Source organism: Lepus europaeus, chromosome 13 (genome assembly GCF_033115175.1).
Source record: "Lepus europaeus isolate LE1 chromosome 13, mLepTim1.pri, whole genome shotgun sequence".
In the NCBI taxonomy this organism is placed as follows: domain Eukaryota; kingdom Metazoa; phylum Chordata; class Mammalia; order Lagomorpha; family Leporidae; genus Lepus; species Lepus europaeus.
The window spans coordinates 40,693,234-40,717,442 of record NC_084839.1 but is presented as its reverse complement, the minus strand read 5'-3'; the positions used below and the strand labels follow the sequence as shown (position 1 = coordinate 40,717,442).

Sequence of the window (24,209 nt, the reverse complement as noted above, 5' to 3'; positions counted from 1 at the left end):
AAAAACATTCCTAGTTATCCTAATACTATTGATTGGAAAAATCCATCCTTTCCTCTCATTAAAATCTCATCTTGGTTGTAAGAAGGTACTTGAAAAACCTGTAGAGAAATGCAATTAAAAATAAAGTTTGGTGCAAAAAGTTTTGAAATTCATGCTTTTTTATAATATGCATTTTTCAGAAACTTTATGAAAATCTCTTATATGCCAAACCACATATTCAGGTCCTCTGAACAGTCTATTCTAAAACATTGATTTAGATGTGTATGTCTAGACTAATTCCACACAATTTTAATTGTATAGCTTTATACTGTGTTTTCACATTAAAAATAATGTAAAATATTTCATTTACTTATGTATTTGAAAGGTAGAGTGACAGACAGATAGGGAGAAGTAAGGAAAGAGAGAAAGAACTTCATCCATTGATTCACTCCCTAAATGGTCATACCAACAAAGTCTGGGCCAGGCCCAAAGGAGGAGCCAGGAACTCCATCCTAGTCTCCCACAGTGGGTGGCAGGGGCCCCAGGAATTAGGCCATCTTCCACTGCTTTCCCAGGTACATTAACAGGAAGCGAGATCAGGAGAGGAGCAACTAGAACTCCGTACACCTCAGAATCAGCCATTAAGGCTTCCTGGTCTGCTGAAAAGCCCGTAAGAGCATTTCAGACATAGAAAGCCAAGACACTATGGCAAAAAATATTCTACATGAAGGATCTCTGTGAATGAGATCCCAACAGAAAGAAGTAGCCATCAAAGAAGGATGTACTTTTCTCTAAAGGGAGGAGAGAACTTCCACTTTGCTTATGGCCTTGTCTAAATACTGACAGTTTGTGGATTCAAAAGGCTTCCATAGCCTAGGCAGCTCTTGTCAAGAGCCTCAGGTAGTCACTGGTGTCATATATAAGAGTGTTAATTGTTAAATTAACAACAGGAGTTACTGTGCACTAACTCCCCATGCAGGTCCTCTGTCCTCAATGAGTTGTATTTTGAGAGTTAACTGTGATACTTGTTCTCAAACAGTTTTCGTGTTTGTATGTGCGTGTGTGTATGCAAATTGTTGAAATCTTTACTTAGTATACAGTTGGTCTTCTGTGTACAAAGTTAATTGAAAAGGAATCTTAATGGAAGATGGTACTGGGAAGGGAAGATAGAGGAGGAGGGGCGGGAGTCTGGATGGGAGGGCAGGTATGGTGGGAAGAATAGCTATATTCCTAAAGTTGTACATTTGAAATTTGTATTCCTTAAAAAATAAATTAACTTTTAAAAAAATAAAAAAGAAATTAATTAAAAAGAAATAAAATAGAAAAGAACTCAATACAGCACTCTGATAAGGGATGCCAGGGTCATGAGCATCAGCTTAAACTGCTGTGCCACAATGCTGGCCCCTAAAATAATATAAAATATCAAAACAAGAAGATGTACTTAAAAATGTTTCTTGTCTTGTGTTATTTTCCAATATTGAAGATACTGAAAAAGTTCAGGGGATGGTGTTGTGGCATAGCAGATAAAATAACTGCATACAACACAGGCATCTCACATGGGCAGCAGTTCTTATCAGGGCTTAACTTCTGACCTAGGTCCCTGCAAATGGCCTAGGAAAAGCGATGGAAGATGGGCCAAGTGCTTGGGCCCCTGAACCCACGTGGAAAGCCTGAAAGAGGCTCCTGGCTCTGCCTGGCCCAGTCCTGGCCATTGGGCCATCTGCAGAGTGAACCAGCAGATGAAAGATCTGCCCCTCTTTCTGTCCCTCCTTCTGTCTCTGTAACTGTGACTTGGAAAGAGAAAGAGACAGACAAAAAGGGGTGGGGGGGCAGGTGTGAGGTGGGGAGAGAGAGAGAGACAAAGAAAGAGTTCAGTGAAGCAGACATTAATTCTAACAACAAAAAATTATAAATATTTATAGCTTACATAATGCTTTCACATTATCTAATATTATGCTCACCACATTATAAGGTAGTTATTGTTTCTTATTCAATTTTACATAAGGAGTTAAGATTCATTCAAAGACCTGACAATAATCATACGCCGAATAACTGGCAGAATTCAAACCTGAACAAATATCCCATGCTTCTTTTATGACCACACTAATTTAAAAATAGAACTATCAGTCATAAAAGCCAGTTTTCTATTTTAAATCAAGTTATTTTACTGTGTATATGAATGTGTATGGAAATATACAGAGATATAGAGAATATATGCATATATACTATACATACATGTGTATATATATTATATACCTATTTATGCATGTAAAGTTTATATATACAGATATATAAACTTTATAAATTTATATATTATATAATACATAAGTTTATATATATACTTATATATGTTCATATATACAGATATATAAACTTTATATCCATATATATTTATATTTATAGGCATATAAGGTATATATGTGCTTTATATATCTATATATGCATATGTGCATATACGTGTGTGTATATACATTTATTTGAATAAGGAAAGTATTTCGAAAATCCCAGCAGACATTTCTGAAGCTTTGATAATTCCACTATCTTATATCCTAACTATATAACAGAATACAATGAAATAGAAAAACTAAAAATCTGCACTATGTTTCCTGAGACCATAACCTTTGGTTTTCCAAATGCAATTAGAAAGTAAAAATACTTTTTATTTTAGTAAGAATCTTTCCTTCAATAATATTTGACTACCAGCCTGACACAGAAAGTTTTAAATATATAGCAAAACAGATCCTGCAATTAAGACCACTAAGAAGGATCCAGAAGCAAAAACTGTAGCTATGTACATTAAAAGGTTAAAAAGTTCAGGACAATTTTTGGATTCATGGGATGGGGGAGGGGGAGGAGGTGGATCACCATTTCACATATAAGAGTATATAAGGCCAAGGGTCAACAAATTTCTCTAGAAGACCAGGAGACAAGAACTACCACAGGGTCTTGTCATATAGCTCAGGCAGGACAAAAAAAAAAAAAAACTTTCAAGGAATTGCCAAAGAGGCTTTATCAATACATTCCCCAAATTTAAGCTGCAATATTAGCCAGGAATTCCAATTCATACTAGGTTACTGCAGTGATACACAAAGCCTATTGACTTCCTAGCCTTTAAAAGTTGACACATTATGTTATGTATACAATAAACTGCATGAGAAATATTAACCCATCTGTTCATGCAATTAAACAAAGGATGATACGCTAAAAAGTACAAATGAACCTATTACACCCCAAGCAGGAGGTGAGATTTTATACATACCAAGCATGTATGAGATTTTGCACACACCAAATAGTTGTATTAAATACTATGATGTCCAAATTTGTATCAAATAATCCCTGAGAAGAACATTCCTAAAATTCATTTGAGAGAGGAAAGAGACAACTTTGGAGAAAGAGAAAATGGCTTTGGAGCGAGACATAGCATGGCAGGGCTTCTTTGAACAGGGGACTGACTGGAAAGGCAATTCTGCCCACTGACAAAACAGAACCAAGAAATCTACTGCAGTGCTCACAAACAGGGCACTCTCTTACTGCCCAAGGTCTAACTGAGTGGCATCTGACGGAGACACAGAAGCGGCCATCACCTGGTTTGAGGTGAAGGATGTCATCCTATACTTCTCCCTACTAGCTTGATGGCACCTCTTCCTAGGCATGATGAACCAATGGCAAGCACAGCCTTTCTGCAAAGCAGTTTTGATCTCGTAGAGGAAAGTGGGTTCTCAAGAAATAGAAACCAAATAATGAAATATGCACATCTATCCAATCTAAAGGTAAGCAACAGAGGAGTCTGGCTTTCAAAACAGCTTTCCAGAACACCAAGAATAAATATTTTAAAAGCTTTGGGTCATATACTATAAGCACCAAATCATCATGTAAAAATGATTAATTCTGCTTCAGATTCATTTTAATTTCTTCCTACAAGATTCAAAGCAATTCAGGCAGTGACAGGATACCCCAAGAATACAAAGCCCTTTGCAGGTCATACATTGAAAAACAATGCTTCTGCACAATAAAAGTAAATACAAAGAATATTTTCTAAGAAATCAGGGAATAAAAAACAATCAAGAGGCTTCACTAATTTTCCAAAATTAAAGAAATTCTTCCATATTTTTCCATATCATTTTGGTTAGAGTATGGACAAACTGACAAGGTAAGATTGATCTATTCATCTTTGAAAACCTACGACGAATACGCACCTATTACCTGATTTCTAAAATTCACTTAAAATTGAGAATAATAGTTCTACTAAAACATGAATATACTGGGATTGATCAGGTTTCTGTGGCTATAAAATGTTTTAATTTTTTTATAATACCAGGAAACAAATGTTTCTATTTAATAATTTAATAATTTCTATTATCTGAAAACAAATTCCTGAAATAAATGGATAACGACATTTTTTGGTTATCTCATACTACGAGAAACATTTTTCCTCATTCTAAACATCCTCAGTGTACCATCATGGCAATGATTTAGGGGCTGTTACTTTTATATAAAGCTTTCATCCTCTTTCAGGATAAATAAGATAAAAAATATTTTTTTATTTAAAGCTAGAAATACAAATTAAATTGATATTTAAAACAAAAAATCAAATTAAAAAGCAGGAAAAATCTACTGTGTATATTAATGAATTGATGTAAATATCTTTATATGTGTACATGGTGAAAGTTTACAGTTATTATTCAAATTATTTATTTTAAGTGTTTTGGGCTGTGAGCATTATGATTGTGGCGCCCTCTGCTGGATTTTCTAATCACAATCCACCTCATAGAACTTTCAGCATAATAAAATATTTTTGAGGCACAGAGTGAAAAATCACTTTTTCAATCTGTGATTACGTTACAGTTAAAATTACATAAAAGCAGTAATCAGTATTTACTGGAATATATTTTACCAATTTATCATCAAGTGAAATATCAGTACAGATTTTTTCTTTTAAAATAAAAATGAATAAATATAAAAGTTACATTAAAACAACATAGGTCTTATTTTTTGTACCACTTCTATCATTTTTACTTAAGACTATATGTAAACAAGAGATTTAAATAATTACTATTTTGGTAATTTTATCTAAATTTTCTGCTTTGTGAGTTTAACCAAAATAAGTATATTTTAAAACATAAGAATAACCATTAATAATATTATCTTATTAGAAAAAAACTAAAGGAAGTTGGAAGTACTCATCACCAGTAATATTTAATAAACAGCTTCTATTTATCAGCTGTCAACTCTGTGGAATACAAAACATCAGATAATCTCTACACATTGTAAACAGTCTGAAAAGATGGAAAAAATTGAAACTCACGGAGATAATATAAATTGTTCAAGGTGAATTTCAGGGTCAGGATTCAAATATAGGTCACTCTCATTCTAAAGCCTCAAATTTCCTAACAAATAACAAAGAGCAGTAGAAAAAATCCCTAACAAGCAACTTCACTGTCAATATAACAACGTGAGGATATGTGGGGATAAGTTGACAGGGGAAAAAATGTTAGAGAAAGATAAGACAGTTATTCATGTGTGAAGTAATAATTTAGACCTTTAGGAAATTATTTTTATTTCACATGATGCTGCCAGCTAGTGGCCCTATTTCATACTGAGTCACAGGAAATGACACTTCATTTTTACACCACTTCAAAAATCCCTCATATATTACTCGAGGACCATGTGTTGAAACTCTGTATGTGCAAGCTGACTTAATGATGTCGAACATGACTGCAGAACTAAAGAAGGGCCCCTGCACCATCATCAGCATCCCTTGCCCAGTCCTTATCTCACCCAATAGAAATACTCAGATTTCTCTAAGTGGGAACAAATGCAATGTCAACACATACAAAGTAAAAGGTCTATCTGTCACTTTCCATAAAAAGGAAATTCACCTTATTCTAACTACTTTGTGATCATTTCAGGGCATTCATAGATTTCTTAGTGACAAAAGACATAAATATTTTTCTATACTACTAAAAGCTTTCCATAATGTCGGGATAAGAAAAAAGCATACTGAGTATTTTTGGACATTATTCTACATAGATTTATACATTTGATAAAACAGTACTATTCACAAAATATGTTATTTAAGTGTAGACAATAAGTACTTACACAGTTCTGAAAATCCCTTTGAAGAAAAAAGTGAGTTCTGTTTCTATATTTAAAATAGCCCTATCTCACTAATAATTCACTATCTTAAGACAAATATCCTATGCAAAAAACATGAAGGAATACCCAGGTCCTATCATGATATACTGTATAACTCACTACCATAAAGATATTCTTGGCTGATTTTCATCATATGCCATTATTTTAGAATTGTTTAAGGGATTCTCTCAGAGGACAAATCTTTCACCACTTAATCAGAGGCTTAGATGAAAAGTGAATGTATTCTATAATATTCTGATATCACATAAAACAAAATCACTCTGATATTAGCATCAAGGAAAACATGTTCTGAATTTATTCTGAGTGGAAAAGCAAAGAAGCAGAGAGTAGGAAAGAAAGCACTCAAAACACAGCAAAGGAAGAAACTGTTCCTCTGTTGGATTAACTACAGGTAAAATGGAGAAAGAAAAAAGAGAGACAATACTGGTGAGTGCAGAGTTTCTTCTAACCTATATTCTATTACACACAAAAAAAACACACACATCTGGAAAACGTAAAAACTGCTGCAGCCAACTTAGCATGCACCTTATACAAGGTTTATTTTGCAGCTAAAAATGATGAGTTTCCACCATGTGTGCATACACATACCCACACACACACACAGTTACTTACATATATGCTATTATATATATAGTGTGTGTGTGTATATATATATATATACATTATATATATACATACTTCATTAGTGAGAAAACCACATCAAATATTAATTTACATTTTAAAACATTATATATATTTCTACAGAATTAGCATACAACTTACAAACATTTCCTGTATTGTCAAAGCTGGTAAGAACATCTCCCACATTCAAAGATCCACTATTATGCCTACAAAAGAATAAAGTACTTTCATTAATGATTCTGAAATACTAACATTTCTTAACTTTTCCAAAACCTGGGATAGTACATTATGATATATTCAATAATAATAAACACTTCATGATAATATTTTTTAAAATATATTCTGCCCACTAGAGGGAGAAGGAAAAGAAAACATAGAATGTAGTGTTCAGAAGGTTTATTTAAATTAATTTTGAACAGAATCAATATATTTTGTAGATACAATTCTAAGACTATATTGCCATTCTCTTCCTCCTTCCCTGTTAATACACCTGCGAAGGCAGCGGAGGATGGCCCAAGTACTTGGGCCCCTGCAACCATGTGGGAGACCCAAATGAAGCTCCTGGCTCCTGGCTTCACCCTGACCCAGCCCTGGCCATTGCAACCATTTGGGGAGTGAACTAGTGGATGGAAGATCTCTCTATCTCTCCCTATCTCTCTATGTAACTCTGTTTTTTTTGTTTGTTTGTTTGTTTTGTTTTTTTAAATCTTAAAGTGTTGGAGCTAGTTCCTCTTTAAATGTTTTGTAGAATTTAGTAGTAAAGTCATCAGGTCCAGGACTTTTCCTTGATGGAAGACTTTTGATTACTGCTTCAATCTCATTGCTTCTTATGAGTCTGTTTAGATTGGCTATATCTTCTTGATTTAATCTTGGTAGGTTACATGTATCCAGGAATTTATCCACTTCTTTCAAGGTTTTCCAGTGTATTAGCAAATAATTTTGCATAGTAGTTTCTTATGATCCTTTTTATGTCAATGATGAGGATTGCAATGTCTCCTTTTTCATCTCTGATTTTATTTATTTGAGCTTTATCTCCTTTTTTATTTGGTAGTCTGGCTAGAGGTTTATCTATTTTGTAAATCTCCCACGTGGGAGACCTGAAAGAAGCCCCTGGTTCTGGCCTGGTCCAGCCCCAGCTGTTGTGGCCATTTGGGGAGTGAACCAGCAAATGGAAGATGTTCTCTCTCTCTTTCTCTTTCTGTAACTCAGCCTTTCAAGATAAATAAATCTTAAAAAAAAAAAAAAAAAAAAAAAACAGAAGGAAAAGACCCACATTACACTTACAGACTCTTAGAGTCAAAAGAAAAGAAAAATCACTTCCAGAATCACACTTAATGATACATAAATTTCCATTTTAACAAAAAACTAACCAAACTTCATGTCTGCACATTCCATCTACAGGTAACCCTAAATGTTTGTGGACAAATTATTTGTGGGAATTGCCCACTAAATTCCATCCCCTTTAATACTAATCCTTCTTCATTTGACAGCTCATGAATAAAACATTTTATTAATACTGATGAAAGATATTAGTCATCAAATAGAAATGGGCCCACCTGGTAAAAAGGTAATAGGGTTCAAGTTACTTTTTTATTGGGGATTTGAAAATTGGTGCTAATCCATGTAGAGTATTCTACATTCTCTCTCATATTACTTACTGCTGTGGTTCTATTTTAGGATGTTATAAGTTTGTAATAATCTTTAATAACAAATAAAAAGTGCTCCATCAATACTACTATAACTTTGTCATTATATCATCACAAATGATACATATTGTTATAGAATGAACTGTGCCTCCCACCAAAAAGTCACGTTGAAGTCCTAACCCTCAGTACTTCAGAATGTGACTCACTGGAGACAGGTCTTTAATGATGTCATTAAGTTAAAATAGTGTCATTGGGGTGGTCCTTAATCCAGAATGACTGGTGTCTTGTAAGGAAAGCAATTCAGAATACACAGAGAGAAGACCACATGAAAAGGCAGCAAGAGGGTGGTAATATGAAAGTCAAGAGGCCTCAGATGAAACCCCACCTGCCTACCAATAGCTTGATCTCCAACTTCTAGTCCCCAGAACTGTGAGAAAATAAATGCCTACTGTCTAAGCTATCCAATCTGAGATATTTTGTTTTGACAGCCCTAGCAAACTGATACATATGCTATGAAAATACATGTAAATTGTATTACTGTTTTCAGAAAGAATGAGCTTTTTGTCTCTACCATAGAGACCCAGATCTTTGACAGAGCAACTGAGATTGTCAAAGATATCTGCAACCATGATAGGCAAAATAAGCACTGGACTAAAAAGTATCTAAGGACACGAAGTTACAAACCACAAATTAGACCTTCATCATTATGACACAATTATTCTGTATCTTGTCGGTGCATTTAAGATACCAGGAATGTTAGCTACACTAACATAATGGAAAACTATACTTTGAGATAAGAAGAAAAGGAACAATTAATATACTCGTAAAAATAATTATACGTGAAATCATTAGGCTTTAGAAACCCTAAAAGATTGGGCATTTCATGAAAGAATGATGTCAACAATCGTTGTCTTCAATTAGTGCTAATTATAGAAAAATTTCTACAAATGAAGATTCATCTTGTTAATTTTTATGTTCCGTTTTACTTATCCCAATCTCAATGACTTTTCTTTGTTCACTAACTCAAACACTTTGTTCGTGTCAACTCTAAGATCTTGTCTACCCCTCATCTTTCAACTGTTTACATAGGTCCTATCTGGAGTCCGGGATGAAATACTATTGCCTACAAGTAAGGAACATGTTCAAACTTAAACCTTTATACATTTAAGTCTTAGTATTACACTGGTGATTACTGTTAAATGACAATAACCATTTTTGCCAACATATTCAGAGAATAAAAAGTTCACTCCAGAGCCGGCACTGTGGTGTAGTGGGTAAAGCCACTGCCTGCAGTGCTGGCATCCCATATGGGTGCCAGTTCAAGCCCCAGCTGCTCCACTTCTGATCCGGCTGTCTGCTATAGCCTGGGAAAGCAGTAGAGGATGGCCCAAGTCCTTGGGCCCCTGCATTTGAGTGGGAGGCCCAGAAGAAGCTCCTGGCTCCTGGCGTCAGATCGGCTCAGTTCTGGCCTTTGTGGCCATCTGGAGAGTGAACCAGCGGATGGAAAATTGATCTCTCTCTCTCTCTCTCTCTCTCTCTCTCTCTCTGACTCTGCCTCTCTGTAGCTCTGCCTTTCAAATAAATAAATCTTTTTATTAAAAAAGTTCACTCCATCTATTTCCTAAACTCCGGACTAAAAATAATTCCCCATCTTTAATTACCAAATAGCCAGATTCTCCCCCAGCAAAGTCAACCAGTGTTTTCAAAAGCACTTAAACATATCTGAGAACCAAGAACATTTGAATTTTTTCCCAAGGATGATGGCAGCAGGACTGAAAAGCAAGTCATTGAGCAATAATTAGTTGAAGAGAAGAGTGAAAAAGTTGTTAAAGGAAACATTTGAAGCCTAAACAAAATGTGGTATTTTGTATACAATGGGATATTTCTCAGCCACACAAAAGAAGAAGTTTTGATATATGATACAGCATGGATGAATCTTAAAGATTAAAAACAAGTTAAGCAAAAGAAACTAGATATAAAAGGCCACATGCAGGTTGAGTATTCCTGATCCAAAATGCTTGGGACTCTAAGATTTTCAGATTTGGAGTTTTTCAGATTTTAGAACGTTAGCACAGACTATATGGGATGAACATCCCTAATCTGAAAATTTGAAATGTTCCAAGATTCACTATTTTATTCCATTTATCTGAAATGTCTAGAACAGTCAAATTCATAGACAGAAAGTAAATCAGAGGTTACCAGGGACTAGTGGGAAGACAAAAATGAGAGTTATACTGCTAATGGGTATGGGGTTTTCTTTCTGTGCTGATGAAAAGTTCTGTAACCATAGAATGGTGGTGACATTGCGAATACAGTAAACCACTACTGAACTGTACACTTTAAAAAAAATTTTAAGACTTTTTTTTGAAAGGCAAAGTGCTTCTGGGGTCTTTTCCAAGAAGTCTTTGCTTGTACCTATATCTTGCAGGGTTTCTCCAATGCTCTCTAATAATTTGATGGTGTCGGGTCATAGATTTAAGTCTTTAATCCATGTTGAGTGAATTTTTGTGTAAGGTGAAAGGTAGGGGTCTTGCTTCATGATTCTGCACGTGGAAATCCAATTTTCCCAGCACCATTTATTGAATAGACTGTCTTTACTCCAGGGATTGGTTTTGGATCCTTGATCAAATATAAGTTGGCTGTAGATGTTTGGATTGATTTCTGGTGTTTCTATTCTATTTCATTGGTCTATCCATCTGTTTCTGTACCAGTACCATGCTGTTTTGATAACAAATGCCCTGTAGTATGTCCTGAAATCTGGTATTGTAATGCCTCCAGCTTTGTTTTTGTTGTACAAGATTGCTTTAGCTATTCAAGGTCTCCTGTGTTTCCATATGAATTTCAGCATCATTTTTTCCAGATCTGAGAAGAATGTCTTTGGTATCTTGATTGGTAATGCACTGAATGTATAAATTGCTTTTAGGAGAATGGACATTTTGATGATATTGATTCTTCCAATCCATGAGCATGGAAGATTTTTCCATTTTTTGGTATCCTCTTCTATTTCTTTCTTTAAGGTTTTGTAATTTTCATCATAGAGATCTTTAACGTCCTTGGTTAAGTTTATTTCAAGGTATTTGATTGTTTTTGTAGCTATTGTGAATGGGATCGATCTTAGAAGTTCTTCCTCAGCCATGGCATTGCCTGCGTATACAAAGGCTGTTGATTTTTTTGCACTGATTTTATATCCTGCTACTTTGCCGAACTCTTCTATGAGTTCCAATAGTCTCTTAGTAGAGTTCTTTAGGTCCCCTAAATAAAGAATCATATCATCTGCAAAGAGGGAAAAGACCCCAAAAGCACAAGCAGTCAAAGCCAAAATTAACATTTGGGATTGCATCAAATTGAGAAGTTTCTATACTTCAAAAGATACAGTCAGGAAAGTGAAGAGGCAACCAACAGAATGGGAAAAAATATTTGCAAACTATGCAACAGATAAAGGGTTGATAACCAGAATCTACAAAAAAAATCAATAAACTCCACAACATCAAAACAAACAACCCACTTAAGAGATGGGCCAAAGACCTCAACAGACATCTTTCCAAAGAGGAAATCCAAATGGCCAACAGACACATGAAAAAATGTTCAAGATCACTAGCAATCAGAGAAATGCAAATCAAAACCACAATGAGGTTTCACCTAACCCGGGTTAGAATGGCTCACATTCAGAAATCTACCAACAATGGATGGTGGAGAGGATGTGGGGAAAAAGGGACACTAACCCACTGTTGGTGGGAATGCAAACTGGTTAAGCCACTATGGAAGTCAGTCTGGAGATTCCTCAGAAACCTGAATATAACCCTACCATACAACCCAGCCATACCACTTCTTGGAATTTACCCAAAGGAAATTAAATTGGCAAACAAAAAAGCTGTCTGCACATTAATGCTTATTGCAGCTCTGGAAAACATTATGCTGAGTGAAATAAGCCAGTCCCAAAGGGACAAATATCATATGTTCTCCCTGATTGGCGACAACTAACTGAGCACCAAAGGGGAAACCTGTTGAAGTGAATTGGACACTATGAGAAACAGAGACTTGATCAGCTCTTGTCCTGACTGTTGATGTACAATGCAATACTTTATCCATTATAGTATTTTTTTGTTGTTGTTCTAGTACTAGTGGTTGAACTCTGTAATTAACACACAATTATTCTTAGGTGTTTAAATTTTAACTGAAAAATGATCCCTGTTAAATATAAGAGTTGGAATGAGAGAGGGAGGAGATGTACAATTTGGGACATGCTCAATCGGACTTGCCCCAAATGGTGGAGTTAGAAACGTGCCAGGGGATTCCAATACAATCCCATCAAGATGGCATGTACCAATGCCATCTCACTAGTCCAAGTGATCAACTTCAGTTCACAGTTGATCACACTGATAGGTCTAAGAGTCAAAGGGATCAAACAAACAAGACTAGTGTCTGCTAATACTAACTGATAGAATCAAAAAGGGAGAGAATGATCCAACACGGGAAGCGGGATACACAGCAGACACATAGAATGGCAGATGTCCTAAATAGCACTCTGGCCTCAGGCTAAAGAGCCCATTAGAGTATTTTTAGGCATGGAAAGCAAAGACACGCTGGCAAAAAAAAAAAGAAGAAGAAGACGACGAAGAAGACCTAAATGAAAGATTTCTGCGAGTGAGATCCCTGTGGAAAGAATGGGGCCATCAAAGGAGGTACCTTTCTCTGAAGGGAGGAGAGAACTTCCACTTTGACTATGACCCTGTCAGAATAAGATCAAAGTTGGCGAACCCTAAAGGCTTCCATAGCCTTGGCAACTCATGACTAGAGCCTAGGGAGATTACTGACGCCATAAACAAGAGTGTCAAATTGTTAAGTCAGCAACAGGAGTCACTGTGTACTTACGTCTCACGTGGGATCTGTCCTTAATGGGTTGCCCAATGTGAAGTAATGCTATAACTAGTACTGAAACAGTATTTTTAAATTTTGTGTTTCTGTGTGGGTGCAAACTGATGAAATCTTTACTTAGTATATACTGAATCGATTTCTGTATATAAAGATAATTGAAAATGAAAAAAAAACTTGGTTTTAAATTGGAAATTGCATAGAAAATTAATCAATTTTTTAAAAATCTCATGTAGAATCTCTGTCCTTAATGTGCTGTACATTGTGATTTAATGCTATAACTAATACTCCAACAGTATTTTTCACTTTATGTTGCTATGTGGGTGCAAACTGTTGAAATCTTAATATATACTAAACTGATCTTCTGTATATAAAGAGAATTGAAAGTGAATCTTGATGTGAATGGAAGGGGAGAGCGAGTGGGAAAGAGGAGGGTTGTGGGTGGGAGGGAAGTTATGGGGGGGGGGCATTGTAATCCATAAGCTGTACTTTGGAAATTTATATTCATTAAATAAAAAAAAGAAGAAAGGCAAAGTGGCAGAGAAAGAGAGGTCTTCTATCTGCAGTTCACTATCCAAATGCCTCTACTCCACTTGGGTCTCCCACATGAGTGGCAGGGCCCGAGTACTTGGGCCATCATCTTATGCCTCCCAGGATACACAAGCAGTAAACTGGGTTGGAAGCAGGCTAGCTGGGACTTGAACTGGCATTTCGGTATGGGAGGCAAATGTACAAGTAATGGTTTAACTCACTGTATCACAATGCCAGTTCTTAAACCTAATATTTTAAATATAAATTCAGGTATATATTTGCCTCTAATGTAAGTCTTGTCAGGCTCTCAATAGGTACCTATAATATACCATACATATTAAGGATAATCTGCCATACAACTAATCTCATAAGCATATCATTCCCATCACTTCTTTTAAAGTTTATTTTATTTATTTGAAAGGTAGAGAGAGAGAAAGAGAGAGAGAGATCTTCCACCTGCTGGTCCACTCCCTAATTGATTGCCATGACTGGGGCTGGGCCAGAACAAAACCAGGAGCCTGGAATTCCATCTGGGTCTCCCACACATCACTGGTTTTTATTTACTTAGCACTCACAATGCACATACTAAACTTAGTGGAGTAATGGTTTGTCTTCTTTCCTCAGAGAAGCAATATAACATCTCCCTGCAGTGTGTATTTGTGGTACCAGAAAGACACAAAGTCAAAGACATAGTCATTCTTGCCTTCTTGCCCTTTCTCCCAGGACAAGCCTGAAGTCATGATGAGGGTTAGTCTTCTAACTCATTGATTACTATAGCAAAAGCAGTCTTATTCAAAGAAAGGACTATTCTCAGATTTTTCTATACCTAAGGCACATATACATTTATAAGTGATAAAGGGCACTTATATAGTTCCAAATATGATGGAAGCAATTTAAAGCTTATAGAATAGGCAAATTTTTGCTATACTGAAATTAAGTTGAAATATGGAGTATAGAGGCAATATCTGTGTATCTACACAGCAAGACCTATACAATAACAAAATACAGCTTATAAGACAGGAAGAGATGGGGCTGGCACTGTGCTATAGAAAGTTATGCCTCTACCTGTAGTGCCAGCATCCCATATGGGCACCAGTTCAAGTCTCGGTTGTCCTACTTCTGTTCCAGCTCCTTGCTAATGCGCCTGGGAAAGCAGCAGAAGACGGTCTAAGTCCTTGGGCCCCTGTACCCACATGGGAGATCCAGAAGGAGCTCCTGGCTCCTGCATTCAGTTTGACCCAGCCCTGGTCATCGCAGCCATTTTGGGAGTGAATGAACCATTGGATGGAACATATATCTCTCTCTTTTTCTCAATTTCTCCTCTCTCTCTCTTTCCTTCTCTTTCTGTATCTTTGCCTTTCAAATAAATAAATAATCTTTTCTTAAAAAGACAGGAAGAGAACATTTTCAATAAAAGACTTTCAGTACAATACACTATAAGCATCTCTGAATACATTTTAGTTTTGTATACATGTATCTATCTAATAGCAAGAACCTCTTTAAAGTTCTAAAAAATAAAGCACCAAAAAAAAGAGAAGATTTTGCCAAAGAATTAAAGTAGGAGCCATATCCTGGATTTTAATTTCTTAACTTTTAAGGCTTACTTTCTAATGAAGTGTCAATCACCCTCAGATATACAGAAAACAGGACTTTAGTATTTCATAATTAACTTTTATGTTGTCCAGATTTGTACTTCTGATGAAGTCACTACTGAAAAATTTTTAATTCTTCATCAAGTATCATCATAAGACAGAAAATAATAAAGTCAAACATATTTTAATGATTTAAACAAGATAAAGTCATGTACTTTGAAATCACACATATCTAGACATTTATCATTTTTGAGTATTCATTTCAAATCTAATAAAACTTTAAAGGGATAGAAATCAATGTGCAAGAAAGGTTTCAGGTAGGCAAAACTAATAACAATTACTAATCAACCATTCATGTCATCTGTGTTGAGTTGTGGCTGGTGGTCTTAAACGGCAACTAAGAAAGCAAATGTGGGGTTTATATCTGCGAGCTGTGAGGAATCCACGGCCTCCCTGAAGTCCTTTGAGAACCCAGAAGCAGATCTACATGTAACAGGTGTGGATGACCGCTCCTCCCCTGGCAGTGCCGCTGGCCTTCTCAGCAGCCTCCAATCGTTCTTAGCTGCAGTTTCTCCACCCTGTACTTCCCAGGACCTTTGCCCTCTTCTCGTACGCTTTCTCCCTTGCCTCTAGTACTTTCAAATGCTTCTACATCCAGTTTTAAGCTCCTGCTCCTCTCAGCTCCTAACAATGTGAGCTCTTCCACTCATTTGGAAATGGATAAGAGTACTTGGATTGGAGGGATAACTTTCCTTCTTGCTTACTTGTATTCTAACTTTTTATATATTTAAGCTCCTTGAGAATAGTAGATCTTATATACTATCATGGGAGCTGGTTTTGTGGCACAGTGGGTTAAGCTATGGCCTGTGGTGCCGGCATCCCACACGGGCACTGGTTCAAGTTCTGGCTGCTCCACTTCCAATCCAGACCCTGCTAGTGTGCCTGGGACAGCAGCTGAAGATGGCCCAAGTCCCTTAGCTCCTGAACCCATGTGGGAGATCCAGAAGAAGCTTCTGGCTCCTGGCCTCAGCTTGGCATAGCCCTGGTTGTTGTAGCCACCTGCAGGTGAACCACCAGATAGGGGATATCTCTCTCTGTGTGTCTCTCTCCTTCTCTGTGTAACTCTACCTTTCAAATAAATAATCTTAAAAGAAAAATAAAGAAATTTCATGAGAACATGTGGAGAAGAAATGAGATACTAAAGGAACAACAGTGGAGATCCACACTGGGCAGGTAATAGAAAACAAGAAAAAGTGGTAAACATGAAAGAAATCAATGTGAACAAACTTGGCAATGGAAAGGAATTAACTACTCTTGGCAGAAGTCATCCCCTACCTAAGTGACTGCAATAATTTCAGAAATTTCCTTTACTTTAACAGGAGTATAGAAGAAATGAAATGCTCAGAATAATCAATGTCTTGGGGGTGGTGCTGTGGCCTGCAGTGCCGGCATCCCATATGGAAGCCGGTTCAGGGCCCGGCTGCTCCACTTCCGTTCCAGCTCTCTGCTATGGCCCGGGAGGGCAGTGGAGGATGGCCTAGGTGCTTGGGCCCCTGCACCCACATGGGAGACCTGGAGGAAGCTCCTGGCTCTGGATCGGCGCAGCTCCGACCATTGCAGCCAATTGGGGAGTGAGCCAACAGATGGAGGACCTCTCTCTCTCTCTCTCTACCTCTTCTCTCTCTGTGTAACTCTAACTTTCAAATAAATAAATAAATCTTTTAGGCTGGCGCCGCGGCTCAGTAGGCTAATCCTCCGCCTTGCGGTGCAGGCACACCGGGTTCTAGTCCCGGTCAGGGCACCAATCCTGTCCCGGTTGCCCCTCTTCCAGGCCAGCTCTCTGCTGTGGCCAGGGAGTGCAGTGGAGGATGGCCCAAGTTCTTGGGCCCTGCACCCCATGGGAGACCAGGAGAAGCACCTGGCTCCTGCCATCAGAACAGCGTGGTGCGCCGGCCGCAGTGTGCCTACCGCGGCGGCCATTGGAGGGTGAACCAATGGCAAAAAGGAAGACCTTTCTCTCTGTCTCCCTCTACTGTCCGCTCTGCCTGTCAAAAAAAAATAAAATAAAAAATAAATAAATCTTTAAAAAAAAAGAATAATCAATGTCTCAATTCCTTCATCAGTGAAATGAATGAATGGATATAGGATTACTTCACTAAAGGAAAGAGAGGATTGAAGTTAAAATTAAAGGCTATGATTATCACTATACAAGATGTTACCCAAGGGGTCAGCTGGGTGAAGGTCACATGGAAGCCAATGTCCTACTTTTGCAACTGCCCATGAGTTCATAATTATTTCAAAATAAACAAATTTTTTAAAGTATAAGCAGTGGAACCAGACCACTGGGTTTGAGTACAGACACAACTGCTTACCGCTGTGTGATTTCAACAAGTTTACTTAATCTGTGCTTATTTCCTCATCTGTGCAATGAAGACGACGACAACAGTATTTAACCCATAAGCCGTGGTATGGACCAAATAAATAAATTAAACCACGGAAATCACCCACAACAATAGTTGTCACATAGCAGGCATTTGATTATCAGTGTTAAGATTTTATGAAATTTAATCTAAGACCAACTGCTTTAGAATTCTATCTTAAAGCTATTGCTATTTGTGTACTACTAACTAGAGGGATACTAAGTGATCTGGAAACTAAGAAAAACAACTGGCAGCCCCCCAAGGCCAAATTTTAGCTCAGTTACATATCTCCTTCCCATAGCTTAGGATTCAATGTCATATTTAAATAGATATACTGGTGTTTATTTTGTATTTTGTGTCTACTGCATTTACTTACAAAGAACCACACTGCTGAAGAACACCTCAGTTTATTCTCACATAGGTTCCAGATAATGCTACATCAGGATCATCTCCACTGGGTGTATAACCCTGCTTTATTTGGAAAGATATTATGAACTCTACTTGGCTAATCTTTACCAGGGCCCTGAAGGTGTCAGGAATTATTCTTGCTACAATTTATACTTATTGTCTCTTGTCACCAGTAGATGCAGAGTTAACTTTCAGAACCTTATACCTGAAGACTCCTGCAGGATCACTCTTTTTCCTTCTTCTCTCTTTCTTTTTAGATTTATTATTTATTTGAAATGCGCAGAGAGAGAGAGAGAGAGATCTTCCATCTGCAGGTTCACTCCCAAAATGGCTGCAAGGGCTGGGACTAGACCAGGCCAAAGCCAGGAGCCAGGAGCTTCATCTGGGCCTTTCACATGGGTAGCAGGGGCCCAAGCAGTTGAGCCATCATATGCTGGTTTTCCCTGTGTATTAGCAGGGAGTTGGATGGGAAGTGGAGCAATCAGGAATCAAACTACTCCCCACATGGAATGCCAGCATTACAAGTGGTGGTAGCTTAACCCACTGTACTACAACACAGATCCTTTCTCCTTCTTAATTTCCTTACACAAACTATCTACCAACTATTTAATCATTTTCATTTCTGTGAAATAGAACACACTAAAGCAACAATCTCTGTATCTATCTGATACATAAGAAGTATTTCATGTACTTTTCTTTCCTTCCTAACCAAAGACAAACCCAAATACCTCGCTCAAAGGGCAAGTCAGTTGAGGTACTGAATCTCCTATGAAGGTACTCACAGATCATTACATTTTACTCCCTTATTTGGCATTTTCAATAAAACAATATTATTATTGCTTTATTATAAAAAAAAATTAGATCCTGTCCGGTGCCACGGCTCAATAGCCTAATCCACCACCTGTGGCCAGCACCCCGGGTTCTGTTCCTGGTTGGGGCACTGGATTCTGTCCCGGTTGCCCCTCTTCCAGTCCAGCTCTCTGCTGTGGCCCAGGAAGGCAGTGGAGGATGGCCCAAGTGCTTGGGCTCTGCACCCGCATGGGAGACCAGGAGAAGTACCTGGCTCCTGGCTTCGGATCAGCACAGCGCACTGGCCGTAGCGGCCATTTGGGGGATGAACCAACGGAAAAGGAAGACCTTTGTCTCTGTCTCTCTCTCTAACTGCCTGTCCAAAAAAAAAAAAAAAGATGCTAACTTTTCTTCCCTGCTCATCCTAGTCATTTTTTGTTGAAATTCCAAATTTTTAACTATTACAGTGTCTTTTACAACTTAGATATGCTAAGCTAAAATACTTAAAAAAACATACACTATAAATAGACATCCTTTGTGAAAATTTTTTTGTTAAAATTATCCCTACCTTCACCTAAACCTTATTCAGTCACATTTTCACTTAACATGTTTTTTTGCTCTTCTAACAGTTACTGTAAATGTGCTCCTCCCTCCCTTTCAAAAATTTGAAATCCTGTCAGAAAAAGCAGGTTTTAGAAAATGAAACAACTACAGTATTATTGCAACATGCTAGAGCACAACTGTGAGAGAAAATTTTACAGAAAGTGTTATCTTGTTATTTCAGTTTGCAACTCTCATCTCTTTTCCAACAATTTTTAAAGCCAGAACAGCCTGTATGCTTCTCACAATATCAGTGTTTTCACTGAATTTTCTCCTATTCTTCAGATTCTATTCTGAAAGTGACAAAACATGAATGGGAAAAATACCAAAGCCTGATTTTTCGGATAACTACTACTTGAAGAATAGTTGGGAAAAATTCTTCACTTTCAGCTGCTTTTGTCTCAAGAAGACTTGGCTTTTTACCCTAATCAAATGCTACAGGAGAACAGTTAAATGAACCCTTTGATTTGTAACTCTCTTTATCCTCAAATGCTAGTCTATTCCTGAGGATTTTTTAATCTTTAATCTGACGATACAACAAGACTCAGTTAAAGCAGCAGGATTTCCTAACACAAAGTTGCAAAATCTAAATTCTGATAAAGATTGCTTGCAAACTCAATAGAATGAATAATGAAATTCTTAGTAGACTGTTGTTCTTCCATAAGAGAAAAACAGTTTTTAAAACTCTTAGCCAGAATTATGGTTACCTTAAGAAGACACTGTATTCAGGATAGAAGACACTTGTGTACCGGACCCATGCACCAACCTCCTCTTCAGTTTCCCTTTTTTCAGCTTCTGTTTTTGAAAATAGATTAAATGACTCAAATCTTCTTACAGATATGTGTCGCAGACAACCATCCAGGTGTTTCTGCCTCAGAACCTTTGGAATAAAACCAAATATTGTGGTCATATTATATAAACACAAGCTGACTGTTCAAAATGTAAGCGATAAAAGGACTCTCATTTTTATCATTTAAAATGATAATCATTTAGCCCAACCTACTGCATACAACTCAAAAAGAATGGACAAAATATTTTAAAATATCACTTGAAGGCAACAGAGAGTTAAGAAGATAGTGAAGATTTATCAATTTATAGTATGAAAAAGGAGATAAAACTACAGAGGTAAGCCTGGCTTTTCAAACTACTTTCTCCTGGGGACATCTGTCAATCCCAAAAGAAAAAAATGAGAACATAAGCAGTACCTTTAATAGCCCATGGAACTAGGGAGTAAAATTTGAATTTTAAAGCTTACTTATAGTTGCAGGTAAGGTCAATAACAAACCCAGGCAGGAGCAAGTTTGTTATTAAGTTTGGACTGTATGTGTGTATGTGTGTGTGTATACTCATGTGTGCTACTTAAGATAAATCAAATATATAATTATGCTGGTGTCACTGACAACAAAATTTATAAGTTTGAGAATAAGGAGATACAGATGTTATGACTAATGAGGTTAAGCAAAAACTCAGTAGCTCTAAATGTAAATGGAAGTGTAATACAAACTAGTGATATATATCGTTTTTCTTTTAAGATTTATTTTATTTATTTAAAAGACAGAGTTACATAGAGTGGCAGAGCCATAGAGAAAGAGAGAAGTCTTCCATCCATTGGTTCACTCCCCAAACGGCCAGAACTGAGCTGATCCAAAGCCAGGAGCCAAGAGCTTCTTCCGGGTCTCCCACATGGGTGCAGGGGCTCAAGGACTTGGGCCATCCTCCACTGCTTTCCCAGGCCATAGTAGAGAGCTGGATCTGAAGTGGAGCAGCCAGGACTCAAACCGGCACCCATATGGGATGCCGGCACTGCAGGTGGCAGCTTTACCCACTACGCCACAGCGCTGGCCCGGATACATTTCATTTTTCAAAACTATCCATCTGACCACTAAAAAGGGCTAGAAATGATGGCCAAAATCAATGGGCACACCTAGTGAACACAGTGTTATCTATAAACACCATTTCCTATTAAAATAAAGTAAGGCTTTTGGAAAAAATGGTAGGAATTGTACAAAAGAGACTGAAACACCCTGTACAGAAGAAAATAAGAAACCTATAAAAAATTATGGGTTATGTCAAAAGGATTCCAGAGAGGATCTGAATAGGGTTCAGTGGCCAAAGACAAGACAGTATGAGAACTGATCAAGATAACAAATGAAATAGAATCAAAATACATTTTTAGTTCATGATGGCATTTTTTAATGCCACATAATACCCATTCAAGAATTCTAGAAAAGATATTTTTGAAAACTGATAAATAAGGAAAAATAACCAAATATTTGTCTTTCCTACATGATCTATAACTGAAGGTATCCAAATAGAAAAGGAGAGAAGTTTTTCTATATTGTATAATAGTATCCCAAATAAAACAGGAAGAATTAGAGTATTACCATTTTCCAACACCCTCAATTCATGAACCTAGGCAATTATCATTAAAAAGATAAGTAACCAGACATTAATGCAATTATTCACAAAAAAAACACACTATGTTGATCATCTAGCAAAACAAAAACATCAGATCTGAATCTGATCACACCTCCATATCTACTAACTTGTAGAAAATGGGAAATACAAAGGATAGAGGAACATATTAAATGTCACCATCAAGGTACAATTAGCCAAAATTCAAATCACAGCAATCTCTACAGATAAATTAACTCTATTAAAGTTGTTTCAGCTCAAAGTAGCTACAATGGTTTATATTATCTAAAAAGAAAGCTTATTCCAAAAATGCTATAATCCTCATGAGTAGAGGGCAAACCAAGATAAGATCCAAGCAAGAAAACACATCAGTATGAACATATGTTGAAGGGAAAATATCTGTCAAAATTTATATTATACAGAAGGTTGGCTTTTTAAATAGTGGATCAGAAAAGGTAGCCTATCTGTAATAGGTTGAAAAAAAAAAAAGAGAGAGAGAGAGAGAGGAATAAACTGTTTTACAAAACTTTCCCAGAAATAAGGTCTTATTATTATGTCAGCTATGGCCATGAGGGAGAAAGATAAACTCAGCAGAGCATACTATCAGAAAACAAAACAAAGTGAATAAATTTTTTAAAATATAAAATAAAGGGGCCGGCGCTGTGGCGCACTAGGTTAATCCTCCGCCTGCGGTGCTGGCATCCCATATGGATGCCGGTTCGTTGCTCCACTTCCAATCTAGCTCTCTGCTGTGGCCTAGGATAGCAGTGGAAGATGGTCCAAGTGCTTGGGCCCCTGAACCCACGTGGGAAACAGGGAAGAAGCTCCTGGCTTTGGATTTGCGCAGCTCCGGCCATGGCAGCCATTTGGGGAGCAAACCAGCAGATGGAAGACTTTTTTCTCTGTTTCTCCCTTTCACTGTCTGTGACTCTACCTCTCAAATAAATAAATAAAATCTTAAAATATATATATATATATATATATATATATATATAAAATAAAAACATTATAAGTTGTCTTGGTTCTTGTCCAATTAAAGTCCAAAAAGCAAACTTCTTTTTATAACAAACAAATTAGTCTTATGTCAAGGTAATGGGACCATAAATCAGTAGCTTAAAAAACTGAGTTAACACATGGATAATATTGGAAAGAGCTTTTGCAGTTTAGTAAATCTCAGGATTTACAATATGACCCAAAGTGATACTCAAGGAAAATAACATGCAACATGAGGGCACATACACTAATTTATGGAAAATAAATTAAAATACAAGCTTGTTATTTAAAAATTTATTTATGTATTTGAAATATATAATGACAATACAAATACAAAATGACAGAGTGGGAGGGAGAAACAGAGAGATATCTTCCATCGACTGGTACACTCCCTAGATGGCTGGAACAACCAGGGCTGAGTCAAGCTGAAGCCAGAAGCTTCATTAAGGTCTCCCATGTGGGTGGCAGAGGCCCAAGCACTTGAGCCATCTTCCATGGCTTTTCCCAGGCCATTAGCAGGGAGCTGAATCTGAAGTGGAGCAGCCAGGACTAACTGGTGCCTATATCAGATGCTGGCATTGCAGAAGCAGATTTATCCACTATGCCACAACACCCACCCCAAAATCTAATTGGTATAAAAACTATTTTAAATGTATGTATAGTTTTTTTCATAATGCACATTTTTCATGAACTTTTTGACAACCCCTTGTTTACATGGATTTCAAAAAATTTCTGTGGGTCCAGCGCTGTGTGCCAGCATCCCATATGGGTGCCGGTTTGAGTTCCAACTGCTCCACTTTTGATCCAGCTCCCTGCTAATGTGCCTGAGAAAGTCGCAGAGGATGGCCCAAGCCCAAGTACTTGGATCCCTGCACATGGGAGACACAGAAGAAGCTCCTGGCTCCTGGTTTAGGACAGGCCCAGCTCCAGTAAGCATCTGGGGAGTGAACTAGAGGACAGAGGATCTCTCTCTCTCTCTCTCTCTCTCTAGCTCTGCCTTTCAAATAAATAAATCTTTTATAAAAAAAATTTGTGCCAAAATAAATGGTATCTTTTAATTCCATTTTCCACAATTTTTTAAAGTATTCTCACATTTAGAATAAATAAAATATTTCTTTGTATAATCCATGTTAGGTAAATTTAATTAAAATTGGAAAGCAGGCCAAATTTACTTTTTATGTTCCTTT

At 37.1% G+C, this 24,209-nt stretch overlaps 1 protein-coding gene across 2 annotated transcripts in view; it reads right to left on the bottom strand.

Annotated features, from left to right (window-relative positions):
* The window catches only part of CAMKMT (calmodulin-lysine N-methyltransferase), a 467,624-nt gene that overhangs the window by 430,469 nt on the left and 12,946 nt on the right, over positions 1–24,209 (bottom strand). For both annotated transcript variants that reach the window (XM_062209372.1, XM_062209373.1), the window contains exons 2-3: positions 20,322–20,494; positions 6,898–6,962 (exon numbers count right to left, since the gene is read on the bottom strand). In XM_062209372.1, the coding sequence (XP_062065356.1) occupies positions 6,898–6,962; positions 20,322–20,494 (238 nt within the window). The remainder of the gene's footprint in view (positions 1–6,897; positions 6,963–20,321; positions 20,495–24,209) is intronic.